The sequence below is a fragment of the Pieris napi genome, chromosome 10 (assembly GCF_905475465.1).
Source record: "Pieris napi chromosome 10, ilPieNapi1.2, whole genome shotgun sequence".
NCBI lineage: Eukaryota > Metazoa > Arthropoda > Insecta > Lepidoptera > Pieridae > Pieris > Pieris napi.
In genome coordinates, this window is record NC_062243.1 from 8,218,061 (window position 1) to 8,243,307 (window position 25,247).

General features: G+C 31.8%; 2 protein-coding genes across 2 annotated transcripts; both read right to left on the bottom strand.

Annotated features, from left to right (window-relative positions):
• Positions 1-39: 39 nt before the first annotated feature.
• Positions 40-14,066, bottom strand: LOC125053240. Its single transcript, XM_047654490.1, has 11 exons — positions 13,766-14,066; positions 13,409-13,540; positions 12,443-12,784; positions 11,498-11,957; positions 9,670-9,826; positions 6,707-6,753; positions 5,949-6,056; positions 5,310-5,401; positions 4,791-4,886; positions 3,229-3,402; positions 40-2,849 (listed from the first exon to the last, which is right to left on the bottom strand). Exons 1-11 carry the CDS (start codon positions 13,865-13,867, stop codon positions 2,604-2,606), a joined length of 1,956 nt encoding a protein of 651 aa, XP_047510446.1. The 5' UTR covers positions 13,868-14,066; the 3' UTR covers positions 40-2,603.
• Positions 14,067-15,496: 1,430 nt separating this feature from the next.
• LOC125053287 (trichohyalin-like) lies at positions 15,497-20,100 on the bottom strand. Its single transcript, XM_047654584.1, has 9 exons — positions 19,998-20,100; positions 19,154-19,411; positions 18,792-18,942; positions 18,205-18,388; positions 17,790-17,968; positions 17,244-17,420; positions 16,489-16,701; positions 16,045-16,148; positions 15,497-15,599 (listed from the first exon to the last, which is right to left on the bottom strand). The coding sequence occupies exons 2-9, from the start codon at positions 19,186-19,188 to the stop codon at positions 15,512-15,514; spliced, it is 1,131 nt and encodes a 376-aa protein (XP_047510540.1). The 5' UTR covers positions 19,189-19,411; positions 19,998-20,100; the 3' UTR covers positions 15,497-15,511.
• Positions 20,101-25,247: the final 5,147 nt, after the last annotated feature.

Below are 25,247 nucleotides of genomic sequence, written 5' to 3' on the forward strand. Positions count from 1 at the left end.
GATTAGAATTATACAGGTTTTTATAAATAAAAAACGGTGTATGGAATTTTGTATTTATTAATCAACTTAAAAAATCTTATAAAAACGTTTCTTGATTAGAAAAGTATGCTAAGTAAAGAGTATATATAGTGTCATAAACATGACTCGATGGTAAACAAAAAAATAAACTTGAAAGCTGAGGGCCACTAACATCCGATCAGATGTGATGACAAAATATACCATTAACAAAAAATGATCATTACATGTCTTAGATAAGTAAGTAGTTCTATAAAACATAAACAAAAATACTGTTTTTATTGATTGAGATTCTGAAATAAAATCTTGAAAATTGAATGCTTTACACCAGTTTTAGCGAAAACATAGTAAAGGCCTTCATATGGTTTTATTTCATCATATGATTTAGATCACTTTGATAGGATCAAAAAAAAAGATGGCGCTGATTAGGATTCACCCATCTGTAAACGCAAGCGCACAAACAATGTCAAAATAATTTTAGTTTCTATCAAACAAGCATAAAAACAGTATTTAATCAAAAAAATATATAATTTTGTGCCAATTCTGTTGATTTTAAGGCATAAAGTAAAATAGAAAATATTCGATCTTAACACCATGTCAGCGAACGTCAAGCAAGTTATAATTTTAAATTTCCTTTACATATGTAATATACTCAAAACGAAACGTGTACTTGATGGAACGATAATGTTAATACGGAAGGTATTTTTTTCACTTCACTTTAACAGCTCTCCGCTGATAAAATCAGCTAATTACAATTAATCTTTAATAAAGTTATAAACAACAGAATTGCTACTATACCTTAGATAATATAAAAAATCAACAATTACCGATGAGCGTTTACCTAATTTAGTAAAAAAAATTAGAAACAGCCCGAGAAAGTAGTAGATTCGTAAACTTGTTTTCTTTAGAAAACAGAAAAGCTAAATTTTCGCAGATTTACGACTTGTATCTCGGATACAATGATACACATTGCCAGGCTACTCTTTCAAGTTACAAAATTTTAACGCTCATCATAAGAAAATCAACATGATTAAAGTATATTAAAGAGTTCCAACTTATGTCAGGTAACCCACCGAAACCATCCTATATTAACATGTGAGATCTAAGAAAAAACTCATATATGAGTTTTATCAAATTGTCACGAGATTATTAAAAAAAACTGTTAAAAAAAATCCGTACGATTAACTCGTTTTTCGATATAATCCCGAGTATAAACATTCTTATTACTTCTGAAAGAAAATACAAGTCTCGTGACCATTTTGCTACAAGCTTCTACTTCCCTTAACTTAAATGTATACTCTATTACCATAGACCTTAATTCGTACTGGTACTTGTAATAACACAGATAAAGAATAATATTGTCTATGACACTTGTAGGATTCTTAATATTAATAGGAACATTTAAGTTTAAAAATGAGATCTTTAACAGGAACCAACTAAAATTAAAAAAAAATACAGCATTTTTAAAAATTACTGTTATCCTATTATTAACGTCAAAGAATATGTTATAGAGTCTGGCTAACGACAGTAGATACTGGATTTTTTTGCAAACTTTTTATATGACAACACTAAAGTTAGTACGGTCAAAATGTCTTGATATTTTTTATTTTTATTTTAAATGTTATTGTTCTTTTACAGATAGTCTTGAGATTTTTAGCCAACGGTTATGAATTTAAGAAAAACAAAAATGAACGTTCATTATTAATTGAACGATATGATATAGCTGCATGGAGACATCGCTTTTTGCGTACCATTGCATCGAAACGTGCAGAAGGCAAGCAAATAATCTACTTAGATGAAACTTATGTCCACAAAACCTATAAACCTAAAAATTGAATTAAATGAATGTCAAAGTATCAAAGTGAGTTGTTCGAACTTTCCTTTTTACTTTAGGGCTGCCATGCTGATATTTTTTAAATTTGCCGCGTTTTTTCAGTTTCAACTTTCATTACCCAGACTCTAGATACTTTTATTCATACATATTGATAAACAAATATTGAAGCTTAACCTTGTTAGAGTAAACTATACCCGGATATAAGGATATCCGGGTTAACGCTTGCAATAAGGCAAAGCAATTCTATAATTTAAGCTTCTAACGAGTTTTGTTTTAATAACTAAGTTTTTTCTGGGAGTCATTAATGATAAGATGACACAAAGAAAAACATACTAATTGCAATCTTATAAGTACTCTTTCGTCTCTATCTGAAAATTGCTTTAACGCTGTAATGAAAAGAGACGAATAGTAATTTAAAACGGTACAATCAAACTCATATTTTTATGAATAAGGCTATTTACGAGAATTCAAAGTATTATATACGAGAGAATTCTTCAGATAGTATTTAGATAATGGCACAAAGTGGTAGTTATTTAAAAAATCTAAGAGAAAGTAATAGAAATTCTTACAATTAACTTTCGAGGAGTATTTATTTAACAAAAACAACGCAACAATAACAGTTTTTCTTTAATTTTACTTTCTAATTATAAGAATTTTGTACTTAATATTGTATACCTACCGAATTTAAACCGAAACTTCGCTATTACTGCTTTAAAAGCTTATTTGTATATTAAATATTTTTTCATACTAAATATTAGTTATATAACCTGGCGAACAATATAATATGTACATCATTTAAACCCGGTTGACCAGCAATGGGGTATATTTGAGGCATTAAGTCCAGTTTTGATAGATTTATTTTCAGTCCGTTTATATTTTTTGAATACGGCCAATCCGGAGATAAGCATTTAATCTCCCCCTCCCACGTAAATGGTTCACCTGTTGTTTTATTGAAAACCGTAATAGAACCGGTTTTGAATGTAAAATCCGTGGAATGTGACTGAAAGGTAAATGTTCAACTGTCAAAATAGATGATAATTTAAATATCTAGATCGATTTTGATGATTTTTTTAATGTTTAAATGGATTAGAGAATAGTTTAGATTTATAATTAGACTAGTGGACCCGACAGACGTTGTCCTGCATGATATTTCAAGCAATTAGTAAAGCAAAGTATGAAAGTACCGACTGCAGCGCCATCTGGCGGGCTGATTTGTGAATCTAAACCATTCCCAGATACCCTTGAACACACACAAAAAAAATTCATCAAAATCGGTCCAGTCGTTTGAGAGAAGTTCAGTGACATACACATTCACAGAAGATTTATATATATAAAGATTTTTAAAAATATATTAGAAAATTGTATATGATAAACCTCACCGTAAGAGTAGCCATGAACACATCAGGTTCTTCGTATTTCGCACTCAGAACATAGAAAATGGATTCATATTCCAAAACGCGGCTGCACCAAAGAGGTTCCTGTACCAACGCTCCCAATGTGAATGTGATGTTCCAATCATTCGTTACTTGCTTCATAACTTCATTTTCGTGGATCTGTAATATTTTTGAAGTGAAACTTCTTTAGAATCGTTGTGATTTCAAACCGGATGCAACGGAAAAAGCGACAGTAAAAAGAGACAGACACATAAATTAATAGGATTTGGCGTGGGAGAGAGTGAGATAGGAGGCATTGTACAGAGTATAAACTTTAAATTAGTGTGTATTTGAACATTTTCTGAAATAAAAAAACAGATTTGATGAAAATTAAATAAGTAAGTCAAGTAAGTAGTTTAATTATAAAATTAGATTATTTATCAATTTTATTTACAAATCATTAGTTATAGAAACTTTTTGAAGTGAAAACTTCGTACTACACTTAATTTAAAGTTTATACACTGTATAATGCTTCCTATCTCATTTTCTCCCACGTTGGATCTTGTGAATTTATTTCAAACTTTTATTATTTTAGTTTTTACCAAATTAAAGATTGATATTAAAGTTATAAATAAAAATTTTACATTCAAATATATATTTTTTTTTAAAAAAGATCCTACATTTAGATAGAGAAAAAGTCTAATTTACATATTTTAGTTATAAAAACTTTGTTTTTGAAGGTTTCACTTCTACCACGTGTGAATTGGACACATGATTTTTTTTTATTATTTAATACCGGGTTTAAATAATATTTTACCTTTCGTATGATTCGGAATAGGAAAAACCATTCCATCAGAGTAATGGCATTACTGTCAGCTGTCATTATGTCACAATAAACAACGTCAAAATCAAATCTGATCAAAACCGGTAATACTCAACAAATCTACAAATTAATGACGATTTTGCCGGCCTTTTTTTAAACATTTGGAGGTCGTATCTCCTCTATGGAGGTAAGATACTATTATGGAAGTAAGACCTCGGTCGATTCCACAGTTCGTTTGCTCGCAAAAGAAAATGTCTTGACCGTGGAAGACCAGCCATCTAGGTCATGCGGATGAAAGTATATAACAATAGTGATCACATTATTATTACTAAAGTAATATATAAGCTCTGTGACATATAATGACAATGGCAGCTGACAGCGTCGTGCAGTTGCAGATGAGGAAAAGAGACGGAAAGACTGAATGAGATAGAGACTCACTATGGACGCCCTCTGTCCCATTTAGGGGATATAGGGCATTAAAGTAAGCCGAGAGAAACATTTTCGTTTATATTAAAAAAAATTACCTTCAAAATAAATTTTAAGAACCATTCGTGAAACGACTAACATGATAATGAAAACATTTCAATACTGTTATGATTACAGGAAAAAAATACTTTAAAACATTTTGTTTAAATAAAAAAAAAAATATTTTGTGTTTCTTTCGATTTTAAATGATGTAAAGAATAAAATCGTGAAGGTGCTGAGTCATTATCTTATTTTTGTTTAAGAAATATATATATTATACCTTTTGTATATGATAGTCGACGACAATACCCGGTCCGCACCAGTTGCACAACACACAGTTCACTTTTGTATCTATGTCTACACACTTCATGTATTCCTGAAATGATTAAATTTCCTTATCATTGATAGAAACACAAATTAAATCTAGTGAAAAGATTTAAAAAATTGATTAAAAATGTATAATTTTTTTGTATAAATATATATAATTAAACCATACCATACCATTACTAATAATAGTTAAAAATAAAACTTTGTGAACTTCTAGTTCTTGTAATACCCATTCACTAAATTTATTAAATTAAAAAAAATAACTGTGTAATACAAATCGGCCTCAACAGAGGTTGACAAATTAACTTTTAATACTACCCAACGAATATGAGAAGAAATTAGATTAATACTAAATAAAATCAAATAAAACTGTATGCTAAACACAAAACTATATTGTCTTTTAGAACAAATCACGATCTGAGGCCCATACTTAAAAGTTAGTTGCCATGGAGAATTATTATAAAATATTTACCTCATCCTGACTTATAACTTCTAAAGCGTCTTCAACCATTTCTGGTATGGTAACATTTCCACCATTTCTGTCACTCACGGTCTCACTGAATTCTGAAAGCATATATAAAAATATAAGTGATAAATAAAATTTAACAAAATAAAGCTCTCACGCGGTGAGTTTGATAATTTTCAAGATGAGAAACCTTCTTTGGAAATTTCTAGAAATTTATTTAATTTAGCCGCACCAAAAAGGTGAAATAGAAAAAAAACAAACATGTTAAAAAATTAGAATGTGTGGCCTCGATAATACGTACTTACACAAACATTATTATTAATAATGCTTAGTTTTAACTTCTATAACAGGGGGCAATCAGGGCTCACCTGATGTTAAGTAATACTACCCATGGACACTCACACTGACAGAAGGCTCGCAAGTGCGTTGCCGGCTTTTTAAAATAGTTTTTTTTTTCTTGAAGGCGAATTGATTCTTCTTTATAATCTTTCCTAAATTTGACTTGTGCTCTTTGTCGTGCGAAAATATAACATTAAAGAAAAAAATATTTCAATCAGAAATGTCAGTTGGAGAGTTTCTCGTTTCTCTTCGAAAAATCGTATACGTAGATGATTCCTCCTGTTCTATTAAAACAAAATGTTTTACCTGCGATATTATTATTTAAATAATCTGAATTATCCGGCTGCTGCATTGGTTCCTTGCAAAGTAACATATCGACATGATCCGATCCGTTTGCGTAATTTACATCGTACCCTATATTTAAACGTATATATTAGTCTTATGAAGGAATAATTCGATCATTTTCTTTGAACTTTATTCACTTGTGATAAGGTTTATAATTCAATGACCCTTAAGAGTCTGTTACAAATTGTATTAATGATACATTGACAAAGCGATGTGAGAATTTTCTAGTCTATTTTTTTTAGATCAAATATGTGTTTCCCATACATTATGTTCATTGGATCGGTAAAAAAGGCGGCGGTAAATCGGCAGGCGGTTTTAGAGTTTATGATAACTATATAATAAATATAAATATTTTTTTATTTATTCCAAAAACAGTTTTACCTCTTTCCAGACGCGGTAAGAGAAAACTTCTCTAGACGCTTACTCTAAACTATTCAAAATAGAATAAAGAATTAAAAATGTAAGCAAATCATTCCAAGAATAGTAATCGTTTCTGTGATTCGTTTATTTTTTATTTTGAAACTGGCAACATTTTTTGAATACAGATTCATAAAAAAATTAGTTAATAATTGGTACTATTTGTTTTTGACTCATTATTACTATTTTTTACACCAGACCTTTTTGGTTACATTTTTAAACATAAATTCCATTTATCTAGCGTTATGACGTCACGTGCAAAGATATTGAAAGAATAGATGAAAAAAACCATAGACACTCACTAGGATAAGCATTGTGCGATAAAACTGTGGATGTTGGGTACACCTTCCTGAAAGCCATGCGTTATATACAAATAGCAGTGAACAAATCCATTACAAAATGCGCCAATCTAGGCTTAAGTGGTCTTAAGACTAGATTCATTTCTTAGAATATAAGATATCCGATGTGAAGAAGCAACACAGTAGACAAGTTATTGCGTACAAGAGTACGTACTCAAGGTGAAGTAAACTCAAAATTAATCTCAATATCTTTCAAATCATTATTTTTTAATAAAACAAACAATAGTTGATGTCTACGCAATGATTCTTCACAGCGAAAATTTGCAAGACACAAAATATACACCAAGCTGAACCGGGGTTTAATTTCAACCCACTAGTAATCGCTACGAATCATAGTGTTCCTACGACAAGAGCGATTAATATTTTCTATAGGTAAATTAATGACTCATAGTTATTACGAATAGGTTCTTGAAAACAGTAAAATTTCAATGCCCGGGTTGAAAAATGTACTGTTTTACTATATTTAAAGGAATGAGTGCATCTAGTTAGTAAATTTACGATAAAAAACATTATTTTAAAATAAAAATAAATTATGCATTTAGCGTGCTGCTGATGCATTAGTAAGCCGATGGCATCCAATCATTCAAAGACAAATTTGCTATCTGCCATTAGTCATAACATTTTGACAGATGACAGAGTGAGTTCACAGGCTTGTCTCTGGATCTCAGCCATAGTGAGATTAAGCATTATGCCTGGGATAGTTTGAATAGGAGCTTTTTACGTTTATGACGTCGATGAAACGAAACCGTTTTCTGTTGACAGTAAACTAGTTTAATAAAAGTTTGTTTTTCGTTTCGTTTACGTCAAAACCCAGATTATAAAACTATTCGTTTCAATGACCACCACTAGTTGAGTACCAGGTATGAAGAACTCATGCGAAGTTACCCGTCATACTCATATTAAATATTTACAATTGTAGTTCTGGCTCTAATCTAGTCTGAATCATTTGTATGAGAAATCTTAATGCGCGCGGAACCACCAGAGGCGCATCATACAGATATTTAACCCGGACTCGCAAGACTGATTCATAACATTTAAATGTGTGCATTAAAAATAAACCTTGTGTCAATGCAATTAAGACCCGATAACATTCACAAATTTAAATTAATAATGAAACAATCTTGCTAAGGGTCGATTCGACCAAACTTCAATTTATACACGAGTAACTATACCAAGAATAATCTATTCTATGATTTTAATCTCGAGTAAATCCATAGTCGTTTGTCCACGTAATCGATAGTATAATTGCGCTAGGAATATCAATACGCGAATAGCAAGAGAATGGTGAACGAAAATAAAACTCGGCAAATAAATGTTGTTCTACAACGGGACAGTGTAAGAGCATACATCATGTCAACTCGATTTTGCCGCATTATAGTGTGAAAAAGTAGCTTTTAACAGGTGTCAAACGACAACAAAAAGTTTTTATTTCTTGTTTGTTTGAGGCTTTCGTCTAAAAAGGAACTTCTGTTGAGCCTAGTTGAATTTCATTCTAATATTATAGAAAACCAAAAATCTAAAAATAAATAAATAAATAATAAATTGTTTAAACGTTTCATTATACAATGCCAGACTATTAATTTAATGCGTTGCGTTGACTTGAAATTAAAACACAGAATACATATTTGTGAAATGACAGAAATCAGCTGATTGGACTGACTGACGCCATTTAATTATTCTAGGAATAGCTGTTATTCCGCGCGAAACAGCGGTATAGTAGCAATTCCCGAATAAGCCCACTATTCTTAGAATTTGTAGTTGGTAAAACGTAAAATTGATTTACTCTCGATTAACTGACGATTTATTCTAAGATTAAGATTTACTCTTGTTTGTTCGAATCGACCCTAAAAGCATTAAAGGGGTTAATCTGGCCATCAAAGCAAGACTCATTAATTTCATGTTAAAATTATTTAGTGTTTCGACCAAAGCAAGAACTTCAGACGCGGTAAAGACGAAATTAAATACCAATTTCATAAAAAAAATGAATCTTGCTAAGTGTTCCTGGTAAAAGGCACTGGAGGGATTTCTTTTGTGCAATGTAAACAAGAATATACAGTCGCAACTAAAATTAATGTGAATAAATTGTTAGATACGTTTACTTTAAATCTTTTGTGCATTGCTAGGTGAAAATTTAAAAAAAAAGTGGTCACGTGGCCATCAAAGCAGGATTGAAAGGTCTTATCAGAAACGAGACTGACTTCAGTATGTTAAAATCTAATGATTAGATTAGATTAGATTCTAAAGCCGAATTTACATTACGAAACTAGTGGCTCGGAATTAGTTTTATGACATAAATTTCATCAACAATTTCACGTGTAAATTTACAGTTTCATAATGCATGCATCGGTTTCGCGACACTGGATAAATTTCGTGCCATGCGCATATTTTTTGTAAAACTAATGTCACGCAACTACTTTCACGATGAAAACGCGACACGAAACTAGTGTCGCGAAAGCATTTGCACAGGGCAGACGTGTGTGTTTGAGTGCATCGTGCAGCTAAATGACCGCCAAAATGGCAAACCAACGTTGGTCAGTTGATAAAAATATAAAATTCAACGAATACCAGCGTAACGAGTGTCTTTGGGATCCAAAACACCCTCAATATAAAAATAGAGATGCTAGAGAGGCTATGATGTTGACAGAGCCATGTCGTTGGTGATACTGTTGATTTCACGACACTATTATTTTTTGTTAAAGTAGTTTCACACGTGCTGCAACTATTTTCATGAAACTCATTCCAACATGCATAATACTAGTTTCGTAATGTAAATTCGGTTTAATACATTCTTGGCGTACGAAAGTCAAGTCTCGCGTCTGTATATACCCGCGTATTTTACATTGTAAAATACACCTTAACATAAAGCATTAAAGATGAAATTGCAAATTAAAGTATATACGACTTACGTGGACATAATAGTCATTGTGCTGTTTGTGCATGTGGTTTTACTCTTCGTACTGATTTGTAAGAGTGAAGAATTTGTAAAGAGTGACTTGAAGTTATATATTGTCTCCAATTGGATTGTCTGAACGGTGGTTTGAGGCATGTATGTGGAATATGAACCTGAAACGTTAGAATATTTATGTATAAAACTAGCGATATATTAATTTTTTCACAACCATATTTCTGTCATGAATAAATTTTTTATTTATTTTTATTTCTGATAATTGATAAAAATAGTAATTTGTACAAATATGTACCTATTCATTTCATAAGTAATAGAAATATGTTTGAATAGCAACTATAGCTTTTCAAATTTCAGGTATTAAAACATTCATAAAAACTATTCAATCACTGAAATGATTGAAATAAATGACACATTCGTACGGAACGTCTGTCGCCTGAAACGTCATTTGATCTAAGATTTCCGAACTGCGCCTCACTTGTATTTACGCGTAAGATACGCGCGCCCGCATCGACTTACGCCCGAACTCAATAACCTATCTCAATCCATTTTTAGCATCTGAGATCTTAAATGTTGTAACAAGTGTGCCAATAACAACCAATCGACGGATTGTAATAGCCATCTGTCGATACAAGCTATCCATGGGAGGTCGTATCGGTGTCTGTGGATAGACCTTTGTATGAAAATGATAGTTGACGAAAGCTCGATTTCAACAGTTAATTATTTTAACAGATTTTAACTTACACCGGTTTTTAAAATAATTAAAAAAACTGTTTGTTATGTTTTAAACATACACATGTATATTTTAATGTTATTTGTACGGTTTTATTTACTTTATTTGGTTTACATTGATTATCAAATATGAGTGTAAACTCAGTAAAATGGAACGACAAAGAGCATTTTATCCGCCGCCAAAAATGGATTGTCGTAGGGTTTGGTTATTGAGATGCAGATAGGAGATCGATCGACTGTCACGGTCTGATCTCAGATTGTGGATTAATTACTGGGTTCGGACGTAAGTCGCGTGAGAGATTACTTGACCTAACGCCACATGAAAAGAAATTGTTCCGAACAGAACTTTAAAGCTGAAATATATTATTTTTCTTAAAATTTATTGATATTATTAATTATATATAAAATTATTGCTCCTTTATTGAGTTCAACATCTAGTTAAACCATATTGCTATTATAGTAATCTATTTAGAATCTTACATTATGTAGTTAAATTAACTTATAACCCGTGAAGCCAACGGTAAAATCTAGTGTAGGTAAACAATTTTTATGTACAATCTAGATCTCGAAAACCTCAAATCAAAATAATTTATTAAATACTAACTGGCCTGGCGAACATCGTACCGCCTAACAGTCGATTCTTTATTTTTTTTTAATACTTATTCTGCTATTCGGGACACCGGTGTAGCTAGTAAGATAAAAAAAGAAAGTTGATAATACAACAAATACATTATGTCAAAAACTAAAAATTTACCTTCCCGGAACCCCTCCACTAACACTTGAACTTTATGATATGGTATTAGAGTTCAAATTGCCTTTAAATATTATTACGGATATTTTGTATGGAATATAGAAGTGTTGTTTTTAGTCTTTTTCACTCAATTTTTTATAATTTTTCTCTCCGTAAGAACCATACTCGTACTTCAAGGAATATTATAAAAAAAGAATCAGACAAATCGGTCAAGCCGTTTTCATGTTATGTCGTGACAACGGAAAACGGGTTTCATTTTTATATATATATAGATATAACTAGTTTAATTGCTATATGATTTAAGTTTATAAAAATTACAGAATAAATATTTCAAATAAAAACTTACACTCGTCAGACTCGGCGCTAACTTGTACAAATAATTGTTGCTCATAATCCCGATGATGGAATTTGCTGAAAACGTCTGCAATTTTTGGCAAACCGTTCTCTTGATATGTTTCATATTTCGTTTGTTCAACGCGTTTTTCATAATACAGAATTTCTACACCATCGTTTGTTTCGATGGATGTGTTCGCTTCACAAAATGCCGAATCAATAGACATATTTCTTTGTATAAAATTATGTTCCGAGTTATTTCTCTCTAGATCTTGTAAGACATCCCTTATTATTTCACTGGTTGGTGGCGGTTTCTCCTGGATAAAGGCGTTAACTTTTGAGACCGTTCCATCATTTCTGCGTAGGGTCAAATCAGCTTTTTGAAGCTTTACTATGGGATTGGGCTGTATTGGATATATACCACTCAGGATTCTCTGTCGTTTCGCCGGTAGAGGTGCAATAGTTTGAGTAGCCTTGAACACAATAATAAAAATAATTAATGAATGTTAATATTATTGGTGTACTAATAAATTTGTTACTATTATGACTATATATAAGGCCACACAATCCTTCTTTTTAATTAAGCTGGAAATATGTGTCAGTGTTCATTCCTATTAAACAGTCTTAATAAACACATGATCATTCTAAATAACTTTGCATGTCAGAAATAAATTTTCTTTTCTTTAGAAAGCTTAAATTAATTAGGACTTATACCTATATATATTTATGTGTATGTAGTTTGTATTGTTTAAGAATCACTTAAAAATATTTGCTTATAAATTGATTTGATATTAACCAAAACTTAATTTACTTTAACTGAATATAGAGACGTTTAACCAAAAACAATAAAAATTATAAAAAAATGGAAGTTGAGTCACAAACAGATATGTTCACAAAACAAACGGTTACAATGTAATGTATGGTATGCAGCTTTAATAGTAAAAATATCAATACTTACACTGGTATTATACGTCACTTTCACATTATCTTTCCTCATAATAATATCTGCATTCACTTGACGTTTCATGAAACATTGTGATGTTAGCTCAACTTTGTGTATTTGTTCATCGACCAATTGATTTGTTTTCCTTTGGTAATTTCTGACACTCAGATTTTCATATTGTTTCAAAGTCTTATGGGCATCCAAGTTTTTTGGGGTATCAGCATTCATAAATCTTGCAAGGAGGCTCTGACGAGTATTATATTTTGAAATATGAATATCTGTCATATTCCTGGCCAATTTAAGTCTTGGAGTTGCAGTTATTGGTGGGGAAAATGTTGGTAACTTTTTATTTTTCATCTAAAAATACCAAAAATAAATGTTAGTTTACTTTCATTCGAAGCATCTAAAAATCCCTTATAATAAAATATGTTCATACAATGTAAACTATTGAACATTTATTTAAAAAAAAAGAGTTATCTGTATATTACAAATTAATTGCTTTTCCTATTTTAATAATATGTTACATAGAAAGAGGGCATCTTATATAGATATACTCTTTGCTATGTTGCTATTTTGCAACAAAACATAAAAATACATAATCTACTGAATTACATTTGAAGTGGTCTAGAAAATATCAGACTATACAAAAAATTGAAAATGCATTATTTTATTATTATAATGTGCAGTTCTTAAATCATCTACCAAGTATTGTTACAAAAATAAATTTAATATTTATGTCTATTGTTAATATGAGTTGATTTTATCAATGATAAAGCAATGGGTCGCTGTGCCAGGAATTAAATTTATCTTTAAATGCTTTCTTACCAATTTTTGGCTTTGTCTTTCCACTAACTTCCTGGCAATTAAAAAATATAATTCAGAATAGAATTTGACATACATGAGTCACATGTAACATCAGGTAAGCTTCCTTCTCTAATTCTAAAAACTAGGCAGATATCATAAAAATACCCTGCAACATACCTGAGATTTCAGAGTTCTATTTTTGGAGACTTTCATTCTTTGACGTTCCTTTCTGACTTTTTCAATGATGGCTGATACTGACTCCTCTAAACCCAATTTTCTTGCAATTATCAATTGTATAAGATACAATTTCTAAAAATAAAGTGAAAGTTTTAAATACCTAAGACATGAAGTATAAATTTCAAATGTCTAAATAACAAGTCAAAGCAAGAATACAATTGTTGAGCATTTATCAGTTATTATAATTAATCTTTATATACTTACACTTTTTTTTTAATTAAATCAAGTTTAAATTGGTCAAGGGACAAGATAAGTCTTAATTAGCCTACATTTAATATGAATAGGGTAAATCCTTACTTTGTAATTAGAAGGTAAGCCATAATGTTTCGAAAGTAGTTGTAAATCCCGATAACTACATTTCTGTAATTCTTCTGTAATTTTATGACTATCGGTCTCCATATTTCTTAACGAAACAATTAAAACGTGTTAGGAAGCAACCGTACTTAACTTATGTTAAATAAATGTGTTTTCTCTTTTATGGGCACTATTTAATATAAGTTAACTAAATATACATTAACAATTTTCATCTTAGTTTCGCACTTTCATTCTAATTTCTAGTAGAAAAAAATATATACTTCCCAGTTTCCCGTACTCAGTACTCTGTGCAGAGTGGTCAGTGGACTCTCGTTTCAAAATTATGCCTGTCATCTATTTGTAACCTACGCATAACTTTAACGTTTGCATGTACCTACATCAATTCTGCTTAGATTGGTATTTAATGTTAAAACATACAAAGTGATAAATAATGGCGTTGTTAAATAATTATACATTGCGATAAAATAGCTTAATATGTATGTCTTACGTCTTGCAACTGGTTAGAGTATTGTATTCTATTGTTTGCAGTATATTACAAAGGTGACACACCACAAGTTAACCAAATGTATAAACTCTTCGACTAACTAACGTATATAAAGTTATTGAATTAATTTATTAAATTGAATTTTAGTCTTCTTAAATAAATAAACACAAAATTCAAGTTGAAAAGGCATTCTAAAGCAGCCTTCGTAGTTCGTAGAAATAATTACCGCATTTCAGATGTCTAGGATTCTCTTCCACTCCTGGCGAAGCAATGCAATTAGCAATAGATAATAGATATGTTTCGGTGGGTTAACACAGTCGACAGAACGTCTGATCGTAGTCTGCAGGTACGGTGACGTTTTCGTTAGAAAAATTTCATTTTTCATCTTTAATCATCAAAGAAAGATAATTAACCCACAATATTATAAATATAACTAACTGATTTCACCTAAATTAGTTGTAGTTGCAAATTAGTGAAATGCTACTATATTTCTTTCAACTTGGACATAATATTATTTTCTATGAATTAATATGAGTCGCGTAATTAATATGATTAAATTAATGTTGATTGATTTGATTTTATTATTTTTTCTTCTTATCTGTGGCACCGCTGCCTTTAGCGCATGCGTGGTGATGAGCTGGGCTTTGGCGTCAAAGCTACTGAAGTTTAAAGTATGAAAAAAAATTCTTTAAAAATTTAAACTAGAGTACCTATGTTATAGAAATATCCAAACTATGTATGTACATGTAGTCATATTCACAGTAAATGAAAATCGACATACCCACTTCAATACTGTAATTCTTACATACAATGTTAGAAGAAACCAAAGAAAACATTTGCTTTAAATCACACATACCTATAAAAATGTCGTCTTTGAATAAATAATTAACTCAAACTGCACACATCATGCTTTAAAATTTTAGTTAATTAATTAACTATAATTTTAAAGCATGAAACGGTCCTCAAAATTCTTGTGATTGTAATGTTTCTATGTTTCTGGAAAATCATAACTGCCAATGTAACTCGACTCGACTTGAATCTAAACTATTTTTGTACGTTCGTAGAATTCTTTACAATAAGACTACGTATTTTTCATGGAAATTGAAGACCTAAAACTATATCCTTAGAATGTCTTTATTCGCGAGTATTTCGCTAAAGGTTGCTGCATTAAAGTATTTTTTTAATGCAAAAACTATAGCACAGGTTATTGTATACAATAATACAGTTGATGTTTAAATAACATTTTATTTAAATATAACAGGTAGAGAAAATGAAGAGCGGCTCTCATTTGCTTGTAAATATAATCTTCTGAACGGATGTACCGGATTTGTACTGCAACATAATAAAGTTGGTAACTTCTCTATATTTTTTAGTCTCGCAATTATACAGTTAGAAGGAGGTTCTATATGCAACATAAAAATATAATTAGACTGCTAAATATATAGTTTTAATTTGCAGATCCAGAATTATATTCCTGGCATAATAATTGTTCCAGGAAGGCACGCTCAGAAGGCCTATAAATACAATATGTAGTGTAAAAATTATAGAATTAGTAATGTAAAAAAATTATAGATTAATGTAACAGACAATAAATATAGCTGCTAGAGGTTCGCGGAGGATGAAGCGGCCATAGACTACTTGGCGTATTTTCTTGTTAAGTTGTTGTTGTAAACTTAAGCGCACTTTTCATCGACACATATTGACAGTTTGACAGTATGTTATTAAAAATTAATTAAATACTTTGTATGGGATGTAAATTAAATTGTAGCCCATGTACCTTGTTCTTGCCTTATTCATTTTGTCTTTCATCGCATCTTTAAACATAATCGCTGGTCGTGTGAAAGGATTTTGCTTCATCTCCATATTTAATGATTCGATCTCCTGCGAAAAGTTAAATAAAATTAGTAATAAAAAAATTAAAAAAAAAAGCTTTTTAATCTTAGTTTTTCTTATGCTATTTCAATATATCTATACATATATATAAAGTGGAATATATATGAGTAATAAATAATTTGGCATGAATTATTGGCATATTTTAGCTTAAAATTCCAGGATAGCGTTTATATGGCAGTTTTAACTGTTTAAATTTTATTGCCTGCAAACTTACACTGTAGAAAATAATATATGATGCAGTATACTTTAATAAATAAATAAACATATTCGCTGCCTATTATTATGGTGGCAAATAGTGAACAAAATTCCAAGCAGATGCTGTCCATACCATTGCTCTCTGATTATTTTGTATTTGATTTTCTAAGCTTCTCTTATACTCCTCTTGTTCCCTTAATTCTTCTTTAGCCCTCATCAACTTTAACTCAACCTCTCTCAGAGCAGCGTTGTTTACGTCTTCTTTAATCTTTCTTCTTTCTTTTCTTGTATTTTCGATTTCAGTTTCCTTTTCTTTTAAGTATTTTCTGTACTCACTGGCATATTTCTGTAATTAAAATGGTATAAAAATTTAATTAAAACAAACCTTAGATACAAAACTACCTTCATTCATGTGTTGTTTTAAAAATTAAATTAAAAACTACGACCAGAAATATACCCCATACATATACAATATACACATAAATTCATGTGACATTGCAAGTTATTGCAATTGTTAGACACTATGTAGGTGTCGCCGATATTTTCAAAAAGTAATTTATATGGTTAAACAAGTTAAGTTCATTATTATTTGCTAACATAAGTTTAAGAGAATTTCTAAGGGTAAGATTTACGAAACTTAGCAATAAGTCTGACTTCCCAACGTCAAACATGTATTGTATTTCCGTCATTAGTGGGTACGCGCTAAGTCTCATTTACCTATCATCTAATCATCGAATCTAACCCTTACACACACACATACAGTCTAAATATACTTGAATGATTATGTTGAATGACTCGCCGGTCTAGATTTTATCTGATAGCTTATTGGTTAAGATCTGTCTAAATAGCCAACATAAAGGTTTCGTTAAAAATCTACTTTTTAAATACCTCTTTGTTACTTCGTTTCTCCTTTTCGAACATTTGTATTTTTGTATCATGTTCCCTTTCGCTCTCTGCTCTCCATTCAGCTACAATCCTATTACATTCGATTTCTAAATTTTTAATACATTTTCTTTCCTTCTCCATATTTTCGATACATAATTGCTGTTCTCTTTGAAATGATTTCTGAAAAAAGAAGTTATATGTCTTCCTTATTTGTATGGACATATAATAAATATATTTATTTATTTTGTTCTGTTCTGTTCCGTTTCCAATCCATTATATTTTATTTTATTTTTAAAAACACTCCTGGATTCATAGCGGCCGCTGATGATGCTATGAGCAAAACCCATTGTAAAAATAGAAACCAATAAATAATAATATAATTTACATAAACACTGGATGAAAATATAAGTGGAATACTTAATGTTCATCACCCAAATAAGGACTCTTCCTATGTGGAATAGGAGAGTCACCCTCATCGGACCTGGGAACTCAAGCTGCTAAGGATGTTTTCACCAGTTAAAATAAATGCGATAGTATAAGCAATCTTACGATTTCAGCCAATTTCTTGTGCCTCTCCATTCGCAGCTCTTTTAAAGCGACTTCAATTGTATGTTGATCGATTGATCTCTCTTGTAATTTTCTATTCCTGAGCTCTGACATCTTCTGTTCATGTCCCTCTATGTAGTTCATTCTGTTTTTACTTTGTTGTTCTTTTTTCTTCTTGATTGCTGTAATATTTAATGTAAAGAATGTTGAACATTATAAATGGATGGTCAAAATTATTAAATTAATAAAAACGGGCTACCGAGTACTCACGAAATTATATTGGAAACTAAAAAAAAAGTCATGTCAAGTTTTTTCAGAGAATATACTCGAAGGTTTAAGGTCAAGTTTTGCTAATAATTAAAATAAAAACTTTGTATCATATCCCATTCCGACAAGAATTACAAAAGTTAAAGCTTACTATCAAAATATTCTTCTTCCATTCTCTTCTTTATTTTCTCGGTTATTCTATTGTCTTCTTCTCTCTCCATTTTAAGCGCATATTTCGCCTTTCTATTGGCGCTGGCAATTTGTTCATCATAGGCTTGCCTTCGTTCTTGCATTCCACGCTTAAGATGTTCAGCTTTCAATCTTTCTCTCTCCTCCTAGAAGAATAGAAAATGTTGTACTATTAACGTGGTAGACGGCGTGATTGTCAGTAAAATGAAATTTAATTTAAGTTTAGTTATTCTTACGAAAAAGTCAAGGTACATTTTTGTATCTATTGTTGTCTTGTACCTAATGTTTTGTGTGTTTACAAATGTTTGTTATTATTCTTTTTGTTTAAAACGGCGCTATGACATTGTGTTATTAACAATAATGTAGCTCTAAGTAGTTTTATTAAAATACAAACACATATGCGACATTAATAGTACGTAATAAAAATAGAATTATAGTTGTTTTTTTGTTTATGGACCCCCCCACCACAGGCACCATGCCTGTTCCTAGTAAATCTAAAACACCAAATTTTTTTACTACCTCCTGCCACCTCTCAGTCAATTAAATTACCTTTTTTTTAACATCATCCAATAATACTCGATGCCACATTTCATCGATTTCTGAATTTACTGATGCTATATATTCCTTCTCTTGCATTTGTATCTTATGCATTTTTCGCAACTGTATTTCATCTTCTCTTCTGCATTGCATGCCTTTTGCCCTATAAATAAAAAGAGATGTTAATTAGAGAGTGAATAATTTAGTATTATCAGAAATGTATATTTTATTTTTATACATATTTTCTAGGAATATCATAGATCATGATAATAAGACACTTCATTTTAAATATACTCGTATACTATTTTCATAATGACGTTATGTACAATTTCACCCGGACAATCAATTTTATGTTCTAATTAAATTATACTCACATTTTTTCTCTTTCCATCGCTTTTTGACAGTCCATAATTTTCTCATGTTCCAATTCTTCTTCATATTGCTCTAGTTGAGTCTTTCGAGCAATACAGTATTTACACTCTTCTAATTCTTTTCTTCTTAAAAGTTCAGAAGTTAATTGTTTTTCTTCTTCACCAAGAAGACATCGAAGCTTCTCCCTTCTCTGTCAAAGTCTTATTTCTTCTTGATTCAAAAGTTTACTGACCTTTTCACTTGTCCTATTTATAATAGCCCTAAAAATATAAACCAACAGTTTTGAATGATGTTGATGTTGCAAGGTAAGGTTCAGAAACCTTTTTAGAAAAACAGATTGATTTATTGAAGTTATACTTCTTTAGGCGCGCTATGAAAAATTGATGAGAGTGAAATCATATTATTATTATTATATTGGACAGTATTTAAAAACAACATTCGAATAATAATAGACTTTATGTTTTACTTAATGTAAGAGAATAATAATAAATATTTATTTATTTAATGTTTCAAATGTAAACTGAACTTTATTGATTTGATTATTTAATTGCAATTAATTATTTGCATGCAATCAAAAACTATTTTTAATAGTGCCAAAGAAGTATAACTTCTTACGCGCGTACAAAAGTACACGCACCCTTTTTTTTTTCTTATTTCCAGAAATATTTAGGTAATTATTGTGACATTATTATTGTCTTAGCAATTTCATTTAAATATATATTTCGGCCTAGTGCTATTCCGCACTTAAACTGCATATATCACCTTTCGGCTACGATCAGTAGTCATTTAAAAACATACCAATAATAATCAATAACACAACCAAGTATTTCTTTATAAACATCTTACTTTTGTAAGTGTACAGCATCATAAGAAACTTTGTCCAAACTCGTCTTCAGGTCAGCTACGTCTATCAGGGTTTCCATGTCCCTACGATGGCGCAGCTGTAATTAGTAAAATATTTTGTAAATAATAAAATAGCAGAAAATATTGCATAGTGCATAAGCGTGGATGTTGTTAAAGGCTTGTCTTGGCTTAGCTGAAGAGTAGTATAAAATCATAATTAAAAAATACTTACAGGCTTATTTTTTTTATAAAACATAATATATATACATACCCTCCAAAATTGATGTGGATGGCCAAGATAGACATTATTTTGGTGGGTTTTAAATTTGTTTAAACTGACCATGATTATACAACTGCAGCTTATAAAGTATTGATCTAACGTTTAAAAGTATATGTTACTAAGCAACAATATCGGAGTTGTAAAATCCCGTAACGATAGAAGGTTAGGGTCAGAATTATAATATTTAAGTAAAGGATCAGTGTTTGTCAAACGTTATTTTTTCTAAGAAGCGAAAAGTAAATAAACTTAATATCAAACTATGCAGCTTATATAGTATTGATCTAACGTTTAAAAGTATATGTTACTAAGCAACAATATCGGAGTAGTAAAATCCCGTAACGATAGAAGGTTAGGGTCAGAATTATAATATTTAAGTAAAGGATCAGTGTTTGTCAAACGTTATTTTTTCTAAGAAGCGAAAAGTAAATAAACTTAATATCAAACTATGCAGCTTATATAGTATTGATCTAACGTTTAAAAGTATATGTTACTAAGCAACAATATCGGAGTAGTAAAATCCCGTAAAGATAGAAGGTTAGGGACAACATCACGTCTGCCATACTTAAACGCAACCTTAAAATATTAGCTACACCAATCGCCCATGTATGTAACTTAAGTATGCGTACGGGAATCTTCCCATCCGCTTTTAAAAAGGCAATAGTGCATCCCATTTTCAAATCCGGCAACCGTGGCAGTGTCGACAACTATCGCCCCATCTCTATTCTGTCAGCACTGTCCAAGATCCTTGAACGCCTAATAAACAAACGTCTCGTTAGTTATCTGGAAGATAAACAATTACTTTCTCCGAACCAATTCGGTTTCAGAGCTAAAAGATCTTCATCGGATGCCATCCATGAATTAACCGATCACATAGTTAGGAACTTGGACAGCCATAGGAAGTGTCTGGGCATATTCTTAGACCTCGCGAAGGCATTCGACACTGTCTCGGCCCAAATCCTTCTACAGAAACTGGAAGCGCTTGGAGTGAGAGGAGTTCAACTTTCCTTATTTAAAAGTTACCTCAGCGGTCGGAGTCAATGTGTAGTGGTAGATGGCCATGTCAGCTCTTACCTTCCAGTGGAATTCGGAGTCCCCCAGGGCAGCATTCTTGGTCCTACGCTGTTCCTAGTGTACATGAATGATCTGTGTTCCCTGAAAATACCTAATTGCAAATTGGTCTCTTACGCCGACGATACTGCTCTTGTTTTCTCTGCAAAAAGATGGAGGGAAGCTTTCTCTTATGCACAGACCGGATTTGATATCGTTTCGTGTTGGCTGCGCCAAAATTTATTAACTCTTAATATAGAGAAAACTTGCTATCTTACCTTCTCCATTTATACTCCTCCCATAGCCTTAATCCCGTATTCCTTAACTGCCCATACACATTCTTCTGTTCCTTCTGTTCCATGCTCTTGCGCTACATTGAAGAGAGGTTGTACGGTTAAGTATCTTGGCATCACACTAGATAGTCGACTCACGTTTCAGGCCCATCTTATGAATATGTGTGGTAGAGTCCGCAAACTCATGTTTATCTTTAAGAAAATTCGTCATGTTGCCGAGCCTCATATAGTCAGAATGATGTATTTAGCATTATGTCAATCTGTTTTATTATATGCTATCACCACTTGGGGTGGTGCAGCCAAAACCCATCTGCTGTCCCTGGAACGTGCCCAGAGGGCTCTTCTAAAAGTTTGCTTATTCAAACCCATTCTTTTCCCTACTTTCACCCTCTATCAGGAAGCTCAGATACTTACAGTACGTCAACTGTTCATCCTAAACACAGCCCTCAAACAGCATCACGAACATAAACCTAGTCCTTCTTCCTCTCGATCTGCTCGCCGCCCACCCCCTGTTCACCTTCCTTCTCTCTACACTGCCTTTTCCCACCGCTTCTACTGTTACCTCGGCCCTTTTATTTACAACAAACTAAATCGCAAGCTGAATATTCACTTACTCTTATCCTTCAGTTGTAAAAAGAAGGTCACTGCCTACATACAAGGTCTCAACTATGATGAGACTGAAAACTTAATCCAACCAATGGTCTAACTTACAATTTATAGCTTATTTTTGATTTACTATTTATTTTTTATACTTATTTAAGTACTGTTATCTATTTATCTAAGTACTAATATATATATATTTATCTAAGTACATATATATATATAATAATATATATATATATATATAATAATATATATAATAATTAGCACGGATGTTATATCGGCGCGATTGCACACCTACATATTTTAATTAGGTACCTCTTTTCTCCATGTTACATCTGTAAAATGTCCTTATTAATAATTTACTCTTGTTACTGGTTACTTTTTACACCATGTGGGGAGAGGCTGGTGGTCTGAGATACAAGCCCTGCTTAGTTCAGTCACCAGTCTCTCACAATCTTATAATGTTTCCTTGCGACAATATATCTGTTTCTTAATATTAGTTAATATCAATGTAAGATTGTGGAGAAAAATAAAGATTTTTTTTTTTTGTTTGTTTGTTTGTTTTTAGGGTCAGAATTATAATATTTAAGTAAAGGATCAGTGTTTGTCAAACGTTATTTTTTCTAAGAAGCGAAAAGTAAATAAACTTAATATCAAACTATGCAGCTTATATAGTATTGATCTAACGTTTAAAAGTATATGTTACTAAGCAACAATATCGGAGTAGTAAAATCCCGTAACGATAGAAGGTTAGGGTCAGAATTATAATATTTAAGTAAAGGATGAGTGTTTGTCTAACGTTATTTTTTCTAAGAAGCGAAAAGTAAATAAACTTAATATAAAAACTATTATTTTTATCGTCTATAACTGATTTTATTTGATGTAATTACTAATTTCTTAGTATGGCGAGGCATGCGAGGCCATAAGTGCAACAACTCGTAATTCACCTAAGTTTGTTGACCCCTTTAGGGCAGACAGATTTATGTCTCAATTACTTGAATTACATTAGAAAGAAGGGTGTGCTAGTACTTTTCGTTCCTTTTACTGTAAAATAAAATATAGCTTCTATTTATTTTGGGTTAAATAAAAGTCAGTGGAGCTACAACCTCCTTAGGTCTGGGCCTCAGATTTCTGAATCTTTTTTATAATCATTTTTCAATCTAATAGGCAAGTAGGTTATCAGCCAAGCCTGACACACGTCGTCGCCTTTTTGGGTCTAAGATGTCAGATTCCTCACGATGATTTCCTTCGCCGTACGAGCGAATGTTACATGCGCACATAGAAAGAAAGTCCATTCCTGCAAAGCTGGGGATCGAAACTACGACGTCAGGGATGAGAGTCACAGGCTGAAGACACTAGGCCAACACTGCTCTAATGCGTTAAAACGTATAATAATTAAGAAATGCTTTCAGTTTGGCAGTAGTTTACGTTACAAAGAAAATCGCTTCGGTTTAGGAATAATACCTGCATTAGTTATTTTAAGGTTGGTAGCATTGGAAGCATAAACGCTATCAGTTAAAAATATAATATGTAAAAATGACGCAAAAATTCTGTCACCACGGTTAGATACTTCACTTTTCACTGCACATATTTCTCATAAATCAAGCCACAACGTAACAATATTTATATGAATTTTAAAGTGCACTTTAAAATTGTTAATACTGTGATTGTACTTTAATTACAATATTCGTGTTTTTCGTTTAAAACCGCGGTACGGACATTATTTACGTTAACCGTGATGTCACGCTATGCGTCATATATTTACTTAATTTATTTTGTTGGCATTTATTTTATACCTACGTGATCGTAGTGACTGATGTTTGGGATTTTCCTACTTATAGACGGCTCATTGGTCTAGTGGTTAGTAGATGAGCATTTGGTGTTGTGCTTAGGTCTTGGGTGTTAAAATATGTATTTATATGTCTATCTATGTATAATATGTATGTATATCCGTTGCCTAGAACCCATAACACAAGCTTCACCAGCTTAGCATGGGACTAGGTCAATTGGTGTGAATTGTCTTTAAAAAAAAAATTAAGACCATAATCTGTGTAGACCCAGAAATTTCAAAACAATTCTTTGGGTGCAAGATAGAGTCTCTCTCTTCAGTCGGTAGCTCATGTCTGAGTTTCGTGGTCCACAAGGAAATATCTGGAGCAGACAATCTGTTCACCCGTTTCTGTCCAGCGGGTCTCTTATGGGTCCAAGTATTACGTAACGAATTTTTTATTCATTATGTAAAACGTTACGATGCGGGGCGGGGATTGAATTACACGTTTTTGTTAATATTATTTTCGACTTACACCACATAATAGTAACTGAAGAGTCACTAGGTGGTCACGAAACGTTTTATACTTGGGTACTGAAAAACGTTACGGCGAGTTACATGGGGGGGGTCAATAAACTCCAAAAATTGCGTTACGTAATACTTGAACGCTCCCTATACACACTCCCTATACACTCCCTATACAGTGTATAGCTTTGAGGACGATGACTTTCACTTGATCGGTCCATCTGGTTGTTGATCGAACACGACCAGTTTCTATAAGTTCTCGCCTCTGCGCATTGTATGGAAATATCATATATTTCGGCGGGTAGACGGGCGGGTCCGTATGCGGAGTTGGGTCAGGATCGATGATCGATTCTTAACATTCGCCTCCAGCACCACATCTCAAGCCAAAATAGTCCACGTTTCTACTCCATACAGTAAGACAGGGAAGAAAGAGTGTAAGACTCTAATATTATAAACCTCCTTGTTTTCCTATGATTTAAAAAATACTTCTAATCTCAACTAAAGAGCATTATATTATGTTTCAACTGATACGTATTCCAATTTGCATCCCACCGCCATCTATTGGCAAGCATAGAACTCCTTGTTTAAAAATCTCATTAGCGTTTCTACTCAGTAGAACCTCGTAAAGTCGAACCTCGATAAGTCAAAAACCTCCAAATCTCGAGAAAATGTTTTGTTCCCTTCCCTTAAAACACCAAAACCTCCATTACTTGAAATCTTGACCCTCTGTTAATCGA

What these genes read in the sequence shown, in the direction of transcription:
- LOC125053240 (XM_047654490.1), bottom strand. Translation starts at nt 13,867, where the DNA reads ATGGAGACCGATAGTCATAAAATTACAGAAGAATTACAGAAATGTAGT. An exon ending in AAGTGACGTATAATACCAGT is followed by an intron (nt 11,958 to 12,442) that starts GTAAGTATTGAT and finishes ATTGTGTTCAAG; the next exon opens with GCTACTCAAACTATTGCACC. An exon ending in ATCGCACAATGCTTATCCTA is followed by an intron (nt 6,057 to 6,706) that starts GTGAGTGTCTAT and finishes GTTTAAATATAG; the next exon opens with GGTACGATGTAAATTACGCA.
- LOC125053287 (XM_047654584.1), bottom strand. Translation starts at nt 19,188, where the DNA reads ATGGACTGTCAAAAAGCGATGGAAAGAGAAAAAAT. An exon ending in TGGATGATGTTAAAAAAAAG is followed by an intron (nt 18,389 to 18,791) that starts GTAATTTAATTG and finishes CTATTCTTCTAG; the next exon opens with GAGGAGAGAGAAAGATTGAA. An exon ending in AGAAACGAAGTAACAAAGAG is followed by an intron (nt 16,702 to 17,243) that starts GTATTTAAAAAG and finishes TTTTAATTACAG; the next exon opens with AAATATGCCAGTGAGTACAG.